Here is a 16,848-nt window from a genome sequence, read left to right on the forward strand (position 1 = left end):
AAATGTTAGATTAGAACCCGAACCCGAGGAGCTATATTAATACTTATTGGTTGCATGCATGCATACACTCATTGGTCCTTGTTACGTGCAAGATGAGTTAATTTTTCTTTGATCTTGATGATAAAAATAATAGTGTAACTTTTGTGAAAGTTGGGAGTATAATACAAAGATTTATTAAATTCACAATTAATAAATAAATTTGCTGAAAGAGGGAGACTAGGGAGACGGGATGTTGTTAGGGTGATGTGAGCTTTTACGATGCTCGTGTCATAACGATGTTAGAGCAAGTTTAATAGTAGAGCTAACTGCTGGCCATAAATCATCTATAACTTAATAGCCAATTCTACAATAGTTACATATAAACATATACTACACAATCAATATCTGGTCCCACCTATTACTACACAATCAATATCTGGTCCCACCTATTATATACACATGCGTCTTAGAGTCTGTACTGCAGCTGACTACAAATCTGTAGCCCGCTGTCTTTTCTCTCCTTTTTTATCTTCTTAAAATATGTTTATAGCTGGCTTATAGTCTGCTATTATACCTGCTCTTAGCAGCTATTTCTGGTTGATAACTATTTATACCGCACATGATACTGTCGATACCAGAAATGATATCGGTACCATGATACCAAGATATCAAAGGTGTCAAGGTATAATGGCTATGGGTAGACGTCGATCTACCTTTGAAAGGGTCACTTAGACATTGATGAGGGTGAATAGATAATTTAAAATAAAATAAGTAAGCTAAAATATAAACCAGGTTAGATTTTCTTAGACTAAATTCTCTATATACCCTTGAAAACAAACACAATCCCTTTCATACCCTTGAAATTTACCTTATCCATTCGATACCCCTGAAATTTTAACTTGATCCTCTTCCATGCCTCTGCAGTTACATTTTCCTTCGTTTCACTGTTAAGTTTGGTTGCAAATATCTTTTATGCCCTTGATGATTTATGTTTGAATATAAACTTGAAAAACGATTGAAAATTTTGTTTGAGTACACGATATATGCATTTTATGAAACCAATGAGACTAAATAATTAGAGCATAAAATTTTGCCATAAATTTTGAAAATAAAACAAATGTAATAAATTATTTTTTCTATTTAAAATTTTAATAGGACAATGAATTTTTTTATCGGGGCATTCATCAAAAAATATCATAGGCATTGGTAGTCCTATCTTTTCTATGGATACTCCTCATTCTTATGACTTTTTTAAAAATAAAATAAATACATATTTTTATTTTATTATCTAAAATAAATTTTATCCTAAATAATGTATCTCACAACAAACACATATCTATAATAGTCTAATGCGACAAACTTTTATATTTTCAATAATGTAATTCATAAATTTCTATGCTCATTCAAAGGGTAAAATGGTCATTGTTGGTATTACTTAACGACATTACTAGAAATATAATTCCCAGCAATGGCGCAGAAATACTCCTGGTATATTATGGTTATAGATTTCATCCGCAAGCGCACGGATATACCATTGTAGCATTTTACCCGAGAGTATTCCAAAGGTATCGTATTTGTTTATCCCGTGGAAAGATTATAGTAGAGAGAATCGTACTAATAATTTATATATTACTTGTAATAACCATAGTCTAAGCAGGGGGTTAATATAAGCAGAGGGTAGAGTGATACACAAGCATAAGACTATTCACTCTCATATTAAATTATCCGAGCTAAGTGGAAAGAAAATAGAAAAGAATATATTCCTATACTTCTAGTATACATAATATACATACATCCTAGCTATAAGATTAACTAGCTAATACCCTTATTCCGATGCCCTCCTGGTACTTCGAGAAGCCACCCCCTACTGCCGAGTTTCTTACGACAGCCCATCATGACCATACAACCGGGGCTAAATACGAAGGAATACCCTCCCCAGGGAATTAACTAAGGACTATATACACGCGCGGAGGAATACCCGTACCGAGCTGTCACCATCAGCGGCCCACCTCTCTTCCGCAGCATATAACCCCAAATAATGCTACCTAGTAATCTAGACACCACGCCTAAACTACCAAATACTACTCTAATATCATCGTCATGACATAGAATAATTACATAAGCAAACATTATACACGTACCGTTGCATCTCCCAGATAAGCTAGAAGTATAATCAACATAACTCAGATATAAAGTAAAATTGGTATTCATATACTCAAAAAGTATTACAACACCAGAGTTGTATAAAGAAGAATATTCTAAATAAAGTACAAGTCTTACAAAAGAAGAAAGGAGAGCTACTGGAGCTATACCCGAACTCTTCCGAAGACTTCCGAACTCATACTTCTATTCTATTCCTACTCCACTAGCTTGAGAATACTAAACTAAGTTTGAGAGAGTATGAGAGAGCTTGCTTGAGGTGTGTGGAGAAAGTGAGAAGATGAGCTCCTTAAATAGGCTGCCAATGACGGTTGTGGCAGTTGGAATGGTCGGAATTGCCCTCCAACCGTCATTGGGGAGCGATCCACGCCGTCCAGAAGAAACCCTGCATCCAACGGTGCCAGGGAGGGGTTCGGCTGAACCAGGGGCTGGGCCTTCCTAGCCTATTTTCAGTAGGTGGCCTCCTCTTTTGATCCCTGTCACAGACTTGTGGATTTTGGTAAAATTCAACGTGTCATTTCTGAGTTCTTGGCCCATTCATCTGATTTCCGACATCATCTGATTGATTGATCGTCTGTTTTGATTTTGATTCTCCTCTATTTTATGTTTATTCTCTGCAAGAGGTTAGTAATCCTAGTGCTAATGGAATATTTATTATTCTAACACTATTTCTCCTTTATTTTGGTAGTATTGACTGTTGAAACTGATCGTTAACGACTGTCAATAGTCATTTCTATATAAATTTGATGGTCAACTGAGGGGAAGGGTATGGAAAGCATCAAAATCAAATTTCAAGGGCATACAAGGAAGTAAGCAAAATTCAAGAGCATATAAGGAATTAGCTAAAATTTTAGGGGTATACAAGGGATTAACGAAAATCCCTTATGTACCTATAAATTCTCACGTAATCCCTTATGTGCCCCTAAATTATGCCTTATCCTCTATGTACCCTTGGGTTTTCATCTTTATCCCCTATGCGTATTACATGAGTTGACTAATTTTTCAAAAAATGTTTATATCACCCTTGTGTCTACTTATTGCTTAGAGTTGATTGAAGAAAAACACCCTTCTCAACATAAAAGTTGATTCATTTATAAAAACAAACATGACATAATTACTTTATCATAAATTTGATAACTAAAATTTAGATTTCTTTTAAATAAGTTTCAAATTAGATTTGATGAAATTTGTTCAAAATTTTTACTGAAATTTAAACCCAAATAAGAAACAATTTTGGTTTTTCAAATTCCGAATAAAACTTCTTGTGTATTTCATTTTTTTTTAAAAAAAGCTTGAAAATTTATATTTTGTTTTGGAAATCCGGTGTCAAATATGTCCCTTTTGATTTTTATCATAGATTAAGATTATTTTTATAACAGGACTTGTTTTTAAAGTAGGTACCATAAAGTACGGGTAATATAGTCATTTTGGGATAAATCTAATGGTCAATTCATAGTCAACTCACGACAAGGGTATAGAAGGATAAAAAAATCTGGAGCGTACTAAGGATGAAGTAAAATTCAGGGGCATATAAGAGATTGAGTGAAAACTCGTGAGTATGTAAGGAATTTTCTCCAATTGTTTATACGCTTGAAAGTGTTTGCAAAGGAAAATGGAACAATCGAATCGACATGAAACAAAACCAAAATCGCTACAGATCAATGACAGAGGGAGTGGGAGCGGGAGCGTATCGAGGGATGACAAAAACACTATGGGGTCGAAGAAGGGCTCGGATTTAACAGACGACAAAAACGTTACTAATGTGTAGGTAAAGATAACGAAAAAATTAGTTTGAAATGGACGAAGTAATTGTTTTTGGAAAAATATAAGCCTTTCAAAGCTAATAAAAACTTTGATAATAGAAGTTACTAGCATTAACGACAGTAGGCATGATCAGGATTCAGGATTCCTCTCTGATGCTTAGCACAGCCCCTGTCTGTGCCCTCTCACCTGTTTCTTCACCTACCCAATCTAACATGGAGTACTGCCTTAACCCAAACTCTCCCAATTCCCCTCTTCAAACAACTACGCCGCCTCCATGAGCTCCATCACGGTGCTTCGCTGGTGCTGGCGCCTTGTTCTCCGCTCTTCCCCTTGTCTTCTTCGCGCTCTATCCTTCACCACCGCCTCCGACAACCCTATGCTGCCTCTACAGGCGACTTCTCCATCTCCGGCATCCTTCTCGCCAGGCGGACGGACGGTTGGTTTGCTTATGGAAGGTGGATTTGTTGGTGAGTGAGTGACCATGCAGTGGAGGCATCCTCCGCGGGGGCTAAGGTGAGGCAGATTCGCCGGGGACATGGAGTCATGCGTCTGCGCGTGCGCGTGGCCAACTGCGCCTACCGTGGTGGCACTCTTCGCCACCGGTTATGAAGAAGGGGTGGCTGAGGCGCCTCATGATGTCGATCCCATGGTGAGACATCAGACCGGAATACCATCTCTAGAGCAGCAGAAAATTGTTAGAAATCTGATGTCTTAGAGAGAACAAGTCTAGTGCTATGATAAACGTGGCAGAAGTAACACTTACGAATCAACTGTTGCATGCATTCTTAACATTCTTCATTATATGCTACACTAAACATGAACAGTCAGTCATGTTATCCATGTCTGCGAGTTCAGTTTGGCATTGCATATAACCTTTCTTTCAGATGCTAGATTAATCAGTTACAAGTAAACTAACTAACTTTACTTGGCCTTGTTTATGCAGAGGGAGGCCACCTGTTGCTTTCCAATTTTTCTGCTGGGTCACGCATGAATAGCCAAGACAATAATCTTAAAAATTTCTTTCAGACAAATGGGCATGTGGTTTTTCAAAGAGTGGAGAACAACTGTAGCCTAAGATATTTTACGGAAAATGAGATACGGCAAATCACCCGTGGTTATAGCATTTTACTGGGAAAAGGTTCATTCGGTAAAGTCTACAAAGGAATGCTGGATGGTCGATGCCCTGTTGCTGTGAAGCGATACATACATGGAACCCGGAAAGAGGAGTTTGCCAAGGAGGTGATAGTACATTCTCAAATAAATCACAAGAATGTTGTTCGACTTTTGGGCTGCTGCACGGAGGAAAATGCTCTAATGATCGTTATGGAGTTTATCTGTAATGGGAACCTGAATGATATCCTTCATTGCAGCAACACAAATGGACGTGTTCCTTTCTCTTTGGGCAAACGTTTAGACATTGCCATTGAGGTTGCTGAAGTGCTCTGGTGCATGCATTCAATGTATAATCCCGTTCTCCATGGTGACATCAAACCTGCTAATATACTTGTGGATGAAAATCTTTCACCAAAGCTATCTGATTTTGGAATAGCAAGATTGCTTTGTGCTAATGGGGCTCAACATACTAACAATATCATTGGATCTATAGGTTATGTTGATCCTGCATTCTGCATGAATGGAATTCTAACCCCAAAGAGTGATGTTTACAGCTTTGGAGTGGTTTTGCTGGAAATCATCACCAGAAAAAAAGCAGTGGATGGGACCATCACCCTTGCTCAGCGTTTCACTGAGGCTGTTGAACAAGGGAAGAAGGTGATGCATTTGTTTGACGAGGACATCAACAATACAAAAAACATGAACTTCCTCGAAGATATTGGCAAGTTAGCAGTTAAATGCTTGAGGAGGGAGGTTGAAGTGCGTCCTGAAATGGTTGAAGTAGCAACTAGTCTAAGAATGATTAGGAAAGCTCTAGAGGAAGAAGAGGGAAATCTGATTCAGCAGAACATAAGTGCACCAAGCAACTCAATTCCTTCAAAGAATGTGAAGTCATCAGCACAGCAATTTGGCAATCTAAAAATCTTTAAACAAGAGGAAATTAAGCTTATGACAAAAAACTACAGCATGAAATTTAGGGAAGAGTTCTGTGAACGGCTGTACAATGGAGTCATTGGCACAACACATGCAGTTATAGTAAAGCAAGTGAGAACATCTTCAGAAAGTGACAGAATGATGTTTCTGAAGACTATGAGCATACTGTCTCAGAAGTATCACAAAAATATTGCCAATGTTGCTGGCTTCCACTTAGGGGATTCCATTTCAGAGTGTGTGTATGAATCTTGCTGTGATTTATCCCAGGGAAATGACGGCCATGTTTGCTTCTGTAACCGAAACCTTTATGACATTATCTGCACCAGGGAAAAACTCCCCCTTCATCTACGTTTATCAATAGCCGTCCAGTGTGCAGAGGGCCTGGTTCATATCCATTCATTGTTAGCTGAAAATCCTGATTCACATTCTACAGGCCTCTTGGGAAACTTCAGGTCGATCAATATTTTTCTGGACAAGAACTTCGTGCCAAAAGTCTTCAATTCTAATTTATCAACATTTCTTGGGCTTTCAGTCATGCAGAAACATACCGCCTCTGTCGATCGTCCTAATGACCAAAGATCACAAATATATTATTTAGATGGAAGGGATATTTCTGGTCAGCTGTTCAATCCCAAGTCTGATGTTTATAGCTTTGGAGCTGTTCTTTTGGAACTCATCACTTGGAAGACAGTGAGATACATGTCTAGTGGAAGAGTTCACATGCTTACCAAAGACTTCCTTGATACTTATAGAATAGACCATAGTGCAGCGATATCTTTTGGCAAGAAGGTTTATGATGAGCAAGGTAAGTGTTTTATTCACGAGGCAATTGCTATTGGAGTTGAGTGCTTACAACTGATGTCCAGACGCGGCCAAAAATGAGTGATGTTCTTTCACGTCTTCGGACCATCTCTGCAGCTCAGAGTATTAGAAGCAAACTCATCATGGCTACACAAACAAAAGGTTGCACCTCTTAGACCAATAAATTTGCACATTTATCACATGGAACATAGTGCAGTCAAACTTCTAAGATTTTAACCACTATTGTATGAAAAAAATGCCTTACAAAATACTACCTTTGCAGCCTTTGTAATTGTAATTCAACTACAAGTTTCTCACACATTGTATTGCTAATAGCTACAAAACCATGGTGTGATATGAAAGCAACTTGAAATACAAATCTAATGGTACCATTTTAATATGACTAGGCATATATGTAACTTGACTAACGGTAAAAACTTACAAATTTTGAAGTGTCTACATGGCTTACAAAATCGAACAGATGGGTACCTCCATTATACATTTTGTTTTTAGTTTTTTTACTTGTACATTATTACTCCCTTTGGTTTCAAATTTACTCAAATTAAAATGGACAATGAATTCTGTCATAGAAAAACCAATCACATTTAGCGGTGATGTTCTTTAAGATGTATTATTCTCATATCAAATTTTCAGGTATAGCAATACTCATTTTAATCGAAATTATGATAGATGAATTTAAATGTGCACCTTGTTTGCAAAAATATAAATATTATTGTGCTAAGTACTTAAGTAGCACTCCCTCTAGCCACAAATACTTGGACGTTTTAGATACGATCCAGTCAAAATTTTAAAACTTTGATGTTTAAAAGTTTTATTTTAAAAACATTAAAATGACATGTGTAGATTTGTCTGGTTGTCCAGAAAGGTACTTCCATAATCTCATAAACTTGTATTTTACTACCTCCATTCCTAAAAAAATTCCTTTTTAGCTATGAACCTAGACTGTGTTGTCCATGTTTATAGCTAAAAAGGCACTCTTCAGAAAGGGAGGTAGCATAAAATTATTGTTAAGAGATGCACTTTAAAGACATTAAAAAAGGTCAATTTTCAAATGTCAAGTATCTTTTACTGGATGGAGTACAACTAACAAAATACGAATTTTGTAAGCAGCAATTAACTTAATCTATTGGATTTTATTCTTTTGGTTTCTCCAATACAGCTAGTGGTGACAACAAACCAAACCAACATGTAGCCCCTCCCCTTACCAAGAAGTTTGTCAAAACTCCACCAACTATTGTATCGATCATTCCCCTGAACATATTGGAGAAGATAACTAGCAACTTCAGTAATGATGCCCTAATAGGAGAGGGCCCAGACGCCAGAGTTTTCTTTGGAGAGCTTAGTGATGGGCAGAAATCTGCAATAAAGAAGCTTGATCCTAATGAAAAAATTGTAGTGCAGGTCATGGATGCATGTCTTGCCTTTCACCTTTTGAGTTGATGCTCTTTATTCATGAGTACTTGAAGCAAGGGAATGCCTTCTCAATTCCATGTGTCTTGCAGGTTTTGACCATTTCAAGAATGTTGAAGCATGACAACATTGTCCAAATTCTTGGATATTTTATTGAAGGGGAAAATCGTGTTCTTGCTTATGAGTATGCACCAAAGGGTTCCTTGCACGATATTCTTCATGGTAAGGAATAACAAAAGATTTTTACTTTGACATATTCCTATCTTGCTTGCTTACTGTATTATGATCAATAGCTGAAATAATATGATTTTTTTACTACATTACTTTATGTGTTGAATTGCTTGTTGCATTACTCAAGAGGGTGTCAGAGGAGCCCAGCCAGGAACACCTCTATCATGGGAGCAGCGAGTGAAGATTGCTCTAAGTGCTGCAAAAGGGCTTGAGTTCCTCCACGAGAAGGCTGTGCCTCCTGTCATCCACACCAACATCAGGTCCAACAACATATTTATCTTTGGCAATGATGTTGCAAAAATAGGTGACCTCGGCGTCTCCAAGCAGCTTTATCCTGAAAGTGATAATGACTACTACAATACCCGACTATATCCTCTGCGCAGTTTTGGCTATGATGCAATTGCACCAGAGTATGCAATGAAAGATTTCCATGCTTGAGTTTCTTACAGTACTAGTGCCTAAGCTTGGATATGATATGCATTATCCTACTGATATGTTCTTTCCTTCGTTGGTTCTTGTTAGGTGTAGGAGGACAGGACAGTAAAGTGTAAAGAGCGATATCTACGCTTTGGGGCTGTACTGTTGGAGCTTTTAACTGGTCGCAAAGTAGTTGATTATTCACTTCCGCGTTTCCAGCAGAGCCTCATAACATGGGTACACATGCAACAAGTTCACTCGCTGATCTAATTTCTTTATAGGATGAAGAAGCTAAACTGTTGACAATGAGATGCAGGCTACACCAAGGCTTAGTGAAGACAAGGTGAAGCAATGCGTAGATCCAAAGCTTGGAGGAGCATTCCCACTCAAGGCTGTTGCCAAGGTAATAATATTCCTATTCGAAGCTTTGATGTTACTGTCTGTGTTTCGCAAACAATTTGAGATTTTGTGGTGTATAGTTTACATTTTGAATTGTGCTTTATTTTCTAAAGTAATGAATTGTGCATTTTAGTATTGCCGTTTTTTCTTACATTATAGATGCATAATAATTTTAAGGGAAGTTTCATGTGAGATCATGTTTTGTCTCCATGGAATCTGAACTTCGTCAGGAAAACTAATCTGTAGGGTCAAACAATCTGTTTCTGTTCTCCACTTTAAAAAAAATAACATGTGGTTTCTTTTGCACATATACCTCGAGGTTGGCTCCCATGCAAAGTTAGAGATGAGGATAGGAAGAACAACAAAGTAGGGGGCCAGGGCCTTGTGAATCTCTACATATAAAACCCTCACTGGTCACACGCATAGTGGAAAAAACCGGACCGGGGACGGACCCGGTGAGCTCGTCGGTTCACCGGTCGGACCGCCGGTTCATGGCTAATTATTTTTTAAGTCATAATTGACTTTAAACTGCTAAATAGAATATGTATTGCATTCTAACCAACAAATTTCTATACTTCACTTCAGAAAAAAAATAACATAGTTATATACTTCTTTTGGAACTTTCAAGATTTTGAGTGTCATACATTTTTAAATAATTATGTATTAGATACATGAAAATCAATTGTCTAAAAAAACTTTATTTATTTAATTTTGTAATTTTATTGGATTCTATAAACATACCACAATAAATCTTTTAAGGACCATGACATTATCCCAATTCCCAAACAAGTTACCGTGACCAGAGGTAGATTACCAACCGTCCTTTTAAAAAAAAAACAATTTGTTTAATTATACTCAAGAAAATTAAAGTTCAAGTACAATGCACTTATGGAGCATGTACTTTTGAATCTATTAATAAAGTACCATAAGCAAGTCATATTGTATACTAGGAAATACTACCATGCAAGGGCCATTAGAGACCAGACCTGTCTGGTCAATCATCTCTGCCAAGTGCCAACGTGTCTATTGATAGTAGGCGGTCCATTAAGGTTATTCAATCGTGCAAAAACATTTAAGAGAGATGGTTTTCTATAATACCTTGTTTTGGGGAGTTCAGAGAGTTTTTTAGACAAACAAGATATTTGAGGGGTAAAAATGGACTTATCCTTCTTTTTTAAAACTATTTGATCTGCATTTGTTCGCCCTCATTTGTTCTCACATCTCGAATATCAATCAAATCAAATAGTTATAAAAGATCTGAAGAAAATGCTGATGTTGGTACAGTAGTCACTATCATAAAAAAAAAAATTCCAAACTCAACCTATAGATCAAGAGAGAGAGAACAAACTAAACTCTATACTAGGTAGTGTGAGCACTATTTATAGTCAGATTTTTGTTCTACTTTTCAATTTGTACAAAACGGAGTATATTAAGGGGGCGCAAGCGGCGAGCGAGATTGCTATTGGGCGATCAGTCGCGCGCCTCCCTCCCCGCGCGACTGGACACGTGTCGCGCGCGGAGAGGGGGCGGCGACGCGCCGTGAGGGAGCGAGCTTTTCGTTTTTTTTTCCCTTTTTTCGTTTATGTTCGTTTTTTTTCATTCGGTTTTTTGTTTGGTTTTTTTCTCTGGTTTTTTTCTGTTCGGTTTGTTTTTTTCCGGTTTATCTTCTTTCGGTTTTTTTCCTTTTTTTTAAAGATGTATAAATACAAAGTTTGTATTCGTATATATACCAAGTTTGTATTCGTATATACACCAAGTTTGTATTCGTACGAATAGAACTTTCTATACGCGCATACAAACTTTCTATATGTGCATACAAACTTTCTATACATGTATACAAACTTTCTATGGACGTATACAAACTTTCTATACATGTATACAAACTTTCTATACGCGTATACAAAGTTTGTAAACACATATACAAAATTTATATACGCTTATACAAACTTTGTGTATGTGTGTATATATTTTTTATGCATTAAAATATATTCGTATATATATATATACACGTGTATATATATAGTATATAATATATACGTATATACATAAGATGTATATAGTACCTATGAGAGAGACTAGAGGGGGGGTTAGAGGGGGGGGTGACTGACCGCGCGCCTCCGCGCGCGCGCGGCTGATCGCGTATCAGCACCCCCCAGCGGCGAGTGCTCGCGCGTGCCACGTCGGATTTTCTCTACAGCGAGCGGTGGAAATTTGCGAAAAAGCCCTCCGGTTTGTTCGTAATCCCAAATAGGTTCCTGCCGAACAGTGCCCCTGAGATGATATTCTACGTAAGGGCCCTTCTAAAATCTGGATATTACATGCGGGGGAGGGGAAACACGCGAAATAGGACTGCGCTGTAAAAATCGAAGGTCGAGGGGCTTTTTCGTAAAGTTCCGCGCACTAACCCGCGCCCCAACCCTAGCCGCCTCCGCCCCGCCTCTCCTCGACTCCTCCTCCCTCTCGTCCTGCGCCGTCCCTCTCCCTCTCACGCCGCCGCCCGCCTCTCCTCCTCCCTCTCGTCCCCCCGCCGCCTCTCCCTCGCGCCGCCGCCGTCGCGTCCTCGTCGCCTCCGCCTCCGCCCACAAACCACATTTTTTCTTGGGGGTTCTGCGGTTCTTGGGCGAGGAGAGGAGATGAAGGAGATGGTGGTTGGGTCGGTGGCTTCGGCGCCGGTGGGGAGGTGGGGGGCGGCGTCGCCCAGGTGCTCCTGGAGAGGATGAAGGATTACGGGCAGGAGGGCGTTCACGCTTTGGGACAACCTCTCGCCTGAGGACCTGGAACTGCTCGTCAGGGATATCGAGGTGAGTAAGCCCAATGCGCTGCAGGTTGGGAGAATTTTGCGTCAAATGTTGCTTCTTGCGTTGGTAACTTTTTTCCAATCGGGAGCTTCTGTCCGTTTCTATTTGCCAGGGACGAACTCTGTATAAAAGTTTGATATTTTTGCCGGAATTCTGCCTGAAAGCTCTGGTCCTGAATGTGGTTTTGGTCTAAGTATGAATTCTGTAGGAGTAGCAGTTGATTTATCAATTGAAAGTTTTACTACGGTTCGTGGGAAGAGGAGTTTGGATTCCAGTGATAATTTACTTCACACTTTCACAGTTTTGTTGTCACTATCAACAATTATTTATCTGCTCTCCATGGGTCTTAATCTTCATTGTTTACACTGCAAAATAGCACAAGAGAAACCCGCAGCATGTTTTTGTTGTCATTTGAGCTAGCCATTTCAACAGTGACTAATGGACCTACATATAATGCATTTTTTTCAGAGCCTAGATCTTTCAAGGATTGATCGGATCATCCAGCGCTCCCTTGGATCACCTCATGCGAAAAAAAAAATGTCTTTCCAATGTAGAACATTAGAGTTATTTATAATTTTGTCATCACACTTGCCTTAGGTTTTTTGGATAATGAAAGCTTTACAGAACTCAGTCAATTACATCAAGATGATAAAACCGTACTGTGAAACTTTCTTAGTACTTGCCTTAATCTTATGGTGTGATTAATGTTCTTTCCAAGTGCAGGCTTCCTTTGCCCACCGTCAAGCTGGTGTCGGAGTCCAGCGTGTTGAAGGTAGAGGAGAGGTCGGTGGTGGAACAAGGGGCTGAAGGCCATTTCGGAGGGGAAGCTAGCCGTTATCCTTTTAGCCGGTGGTGAGATGCTCTAATAGAAAGATTACCTGAATTTGCTATTTCTGTACTGTGTGCATTGGGAAGCAGCCTCCTTATGGTTTGATTCCTCTTCATGTGTGTGCAGGAGACTTGGCCTGGCAGCTCTGATCCTAAAGGGTGTTTCGGTAGGTTGATTCCACTGCAATCTTATTAATAATTGACTTTATATGAACAAATGTATGGATATTTTTTCAGTTGAAAAAAGTGAGGTGCTCTGAATTGTTTTTGTTTTACACAATGTTTTTTTGGTTCAGAAACCCTTTCAATATTCTAATGTGATGAACAAGGTTATGTCCTTTGAGCTCACTGAATCTGAAATTTTCACCTTTTATCTTATTTCACAGTTCAACATCTGGTGGGATAATCGATAGAGCTATATATGCAGAGGATAGGACATGGTGACTTTATGAAATTGGTAATTGCCATTTGATGTACTACAATAAAAAGTTACTTTAACTGGCGGAGTACAGTATTAACAATCTGCTTTTTAGTCTGTAACAGTGAAATATCTTGGAATATATGTCGATTACTTAAGATCTTGTTGAAGGATATCTGGAATTGGCTGCAGAGACAATCATTTTTGTGGCAGTCATGCCCGGGTAGGGTGTAGAGTACTGCATTACAGTGGATGTTGATCTACATGTAAGTATAGGTGTTTGAACTACTGCCCTCTAATTTAGCATCATCTTGAGTCTTTTTTCTCCATGCTTAAATTTAATTTGTTCATAGTTCAGACATTTCATCTTTATTAAATTAAATTTATGCTAAGTATTTGGCATACAAACTGTACACTCTAAGTTGACAAATCTCATATATGCTATTATCTCCAAAGATGTTGCTTCCAAAGATAAAAACTCAAAATCTTTAGATTTTAAAATTCTATCTCAAATCTAGTGGGACTGCACTCAACTTAGTTGATTTGTGATTGTTTGGTGAAACAATGTAGTTTTTCAAATAATTATACTTAACTTATCACCTATGTATAGCTTACTGCAAAGCATAACTCATGTATTTCAGTATTGCATTTCTCCTTGCTTTTCACCAAATAATATATAGTACTTGAACTCTATAGTTTCCCGTCCTGAATTTGACAAGAATAAGCTAAAATTACGGGTAAAGTTTGCTTTGGAGTGTAAATTTGCTATTCTGCCATAGATTTATAGTTACAGCTGGGAGCTATTTCTAGACAGTCAACTCTCCTGAAAATCGATTCATATTCCAAAGGCAAGGCATCAGGTATACCTAACCTCTCTTTCTATCTAAATTGATTTGCTTTCTTCCCAGGATATAATCAAATACAAACAATTACAAATAACAAAATACGGAGTAACACAAAGGCAGTTACTAAAGACTCCCTATAGTGTTGTCACTCGCATTTTAGCATAGCGATCTCCCACGGACAAAGTTGTGCTGAAACACGGTCTACATCTATCATATAGTGCTGCAGCATATGACCTCATAAAATTTTCAGCCCTACCACCCACCAACAACAGAAGATATTCACTAAGTCGCTTCAGTGCTACACGTTCTAGCAATGCCTACGAACATCTATAGACATTGTTATTCATTTACATCATCTGCATCTTCCCATCCAATGAAAACTCACATACAAATATATTCGTGCAGGTAACCGCGGGCGTACATTTAGGGAGCTGTGCTTTTGCGAAAAAAAATGTCCAGCCCACAACTGATCTAAAAAAGTACATCGAAGCTATTAAGCGGTTCCTACACCATTCAAGCAGCTTCTATGCTGTAACCATCAACAGCACATTCATCAAGCAAGATAGAGTTGTAAGCTCTTGCAACAATTATTTATTTTTCCCACCCCTATCATTCATGATAATATTGCTTTTCTACCACTAATAAAGAACTAACATACCGTGCAATTACAGTACTTTACAAAGGAATTTTCACAGAACTACATAAAACCGCTAATGGAAGGTAAAAAACCGTCGACACTGAAGTACAAGTAGCAGGAGGTATTTCAACCAGCATGATCCTCCACGTTTCAACAGATGACCGTTGCAACTTGAAGAAAGGGTGGACAAAGTTCGCAGCACAGATGACATAGCTCTCGGATCAGTTTGCATCTTCCATTTCTACAGGACAACCTGCCTGGAGGTTACTATTGATGTCCTGTGAAGACCATATGGGCATTCATAGCTATCTTATGATCATGCTTCTGCTGCCAGTAAACAAGCTGATCACTATCAGGATCGGCCGCTTCCCTCCCCTGGAATTGTTACCATGCTTATTAGTTCTACACCTTAGGTGCTTACTATCCATAGTGCACTAGCTTGGACATTTTAAGAAACGTCTGTGTATATCCATGTTGCTGCTAAAGACTACTAGATATCGGTATGCCTATAACTGTTTGGCACTGCAGTTTACTTCTATTTCACTTCCTGCTTTCTTGCTCTCTTTTTTAACACCAAAGAATACTTACATTTATATCTCATCATCTGGCGTCTTTGCTAATTACCCATTTCTTGCCCACCGTAATTCCGCTCAGGTGGCGCGCCAACGGCACGCCCCAGGTTCTAGTTGATTTTAAACTTGTATGTTTATGGAGTGATATAACATAATGAATTACGTTAGCAATTTTTTTTAAAAAAAATCATTACTAATTAATTGGTATGCAAGTAATGGTGGTATATCATGTTAAGGGATGACATGACTTTCCCTAAGTGCTACTCTATACAAATGTAGAGTGTGTTTCCTTCCCAAGTTATATACACATTAACGTTTTTGGGGTCACTACTGGAAAAATCATTGAGTAAAATACACCAGCGGTTCTTAAACTTGTCAGGAGGTTTCACTTAGATCCACGAACTTGCAAAGTGCACATCGAGATCCCTAAACTTGGTTTATTATATCATTCCGGTTCAAAGCCGCATTTGACTGTGGTCTTGCCTACGTGGCACATCACGTGGATAATGACATGGAATTTTTTTTATTTTTTTCTCCCTTCTTCCTTCTTTTTTTCTCTTTCTTCCTTCTTTTTTCTCGGTGGTGAGAGGCGGAACGAGGGGAGGGGTTGTCGCAGTGGTGAAAAAAGAAGGAAGAAGGGAGAAAAAAATAAAAAAAATTCCATGTCATCATTCACGTGGCGTGCCACATAGGCAAGACCACAATCAAACGTGGCTTTGGACCGGGATGATACAATAAACCAAGTTTAGAGACCTCGATGTGCGCTTTGCAAGTTCGTGGACTTAAGTGAAACCTCCCGATAAGTTTAAGGACCGCTAGTGCATTTTACTCAAAATCATTTTTCCAGACGATCAAAAACAGTTTTCACGGGCGGAGGAAAGGATCGCCTGGATGCAATCGCCTGCGACGCAGGCGACATCTCCTCTTTACAGGCGGTGATTTACCCGCCTGCAAAAACACATTCAACGAATAACAAAAAGCCGCACACGGGCGCCGCCGCCGGCCTCCCCCTCCAGCCGGCAGCTCTCCTCCTTCCGTCCCCGCCCTCACACAGGCGCCGTCCTCGTCGCATCGGCGTCATCGTCGTCGCCGCAGTTGTCGTTGCCGCCGTCGCGCGTCTCCTCCCCCTACCCATAGGCGGCACCGTCGTTGTCGTTGTGGCGCGTCACCGCGAGAGGGAGGAGCCTAGCCGGGAGAGGGCAAGCGAGCCAGTGGCGAAGGCGGAGGGAGTGAGGAGGGGGACCGTTGCAGCTGGCGGCGGAGGCAGCAAGGAGCTGAGCCGGCGGTGGATTTGGTGGTGGTGGTGAACAAATGAGAGAGAGAGAGGAGTAGGAGGAAAATGAGTGGTGGGGAGAGGATAAGAATGGTGCAGGAGAGGATAAGAATGAAACTTAGATATATTTTTGGTGGCATGGTTTTTGCAGAAGAATCGTACATAAGTTTCCACCTGTAAAAATCATATTTTTCCAGGCGGACCACTTAAGAGGTCTGCCTGTGAAAATAAAGGTATTTTTGCAGGCGG

General features: G+C 39.3%; 1 protein-coding gene across 11 annotated transcripts; it reads left to right on the forward strand.

The window, feature by feature from the left end:
* Positions 1–4,125: 4,125 nt before the first annotated feature.
* On the forward strand, positions 4,126–15,297 carry LOC9270747 (uncharacterized). 11 transcript variants are annotated; one of them, XM_066308816.1, is made up of 15 exons: positions 4,126–4,552; positions 4,847–6,754; positions 6,868–6,912; positions 7,931–8,172; positions 8,274–8,403; positions 8,540–8,822; positions 8,935–9,066; positions 9,146–9,232; positions 12,495–12,576; positions 12,750–12,878; positions 12,982–13,021; positions 13,241–13,311; positions 13,388–13,538; positions 14,523–14,687; positions 14,789–15,297. In XM_066308816.1, exons 2-7 carry the CDS (start codon positions 4,891–4,893, stop codon positions 8,954–8,956), a joined length of 2,586 nt encoding a protein of 861 aa, XP_066164913.1. In that variant the 5' UTR covers positions 4,126–4,552; positions 4,847–4,890; the 3' UTR covers positions 8,957–9,066; positions 9,146–9,232; positions 12,495–12,576; positions 12,750–12,878; positions 12,982–13,021; positions 13,241–13,311; positions 13,388–13,538; positions 14,523–14,687; positions 14,789–15,297. The 11 variants fall into 11 exon arrangements, 8 of the variants coding, with proteins under 8 accessions (XP_066164913.1, XP_015649052.1, XP_066164911.1 ...); XM_015793566.3 differs by lacking the exon at positions 12,495–12,576 and adding an exon at positions 14,052–14,132; XM_066308814.1 differs by lacking the exon at positions 12,495–12,576 and adding an exon at positions 14,052–14,132 and having other exon boundaries at positions 13,398–13,538.
* The last annotated feature ends 1,551 nt before the right edge of the window (positions 15,298–16,848 follow it).

Source organism: Oryza sativa, chromosome 1 (assembly GCF_034140825.1).
Source record: "Oryza sativa Japonica Group chromosome 1, ASM3414082v1".
Classification (NCBI taxonomy): domain Eukaryota; kingdom Viridiplantae; phylum Streptophyta; class Magnoliopsida; order Poales; family Poaceae; genus Oryza; species Oryza sativa.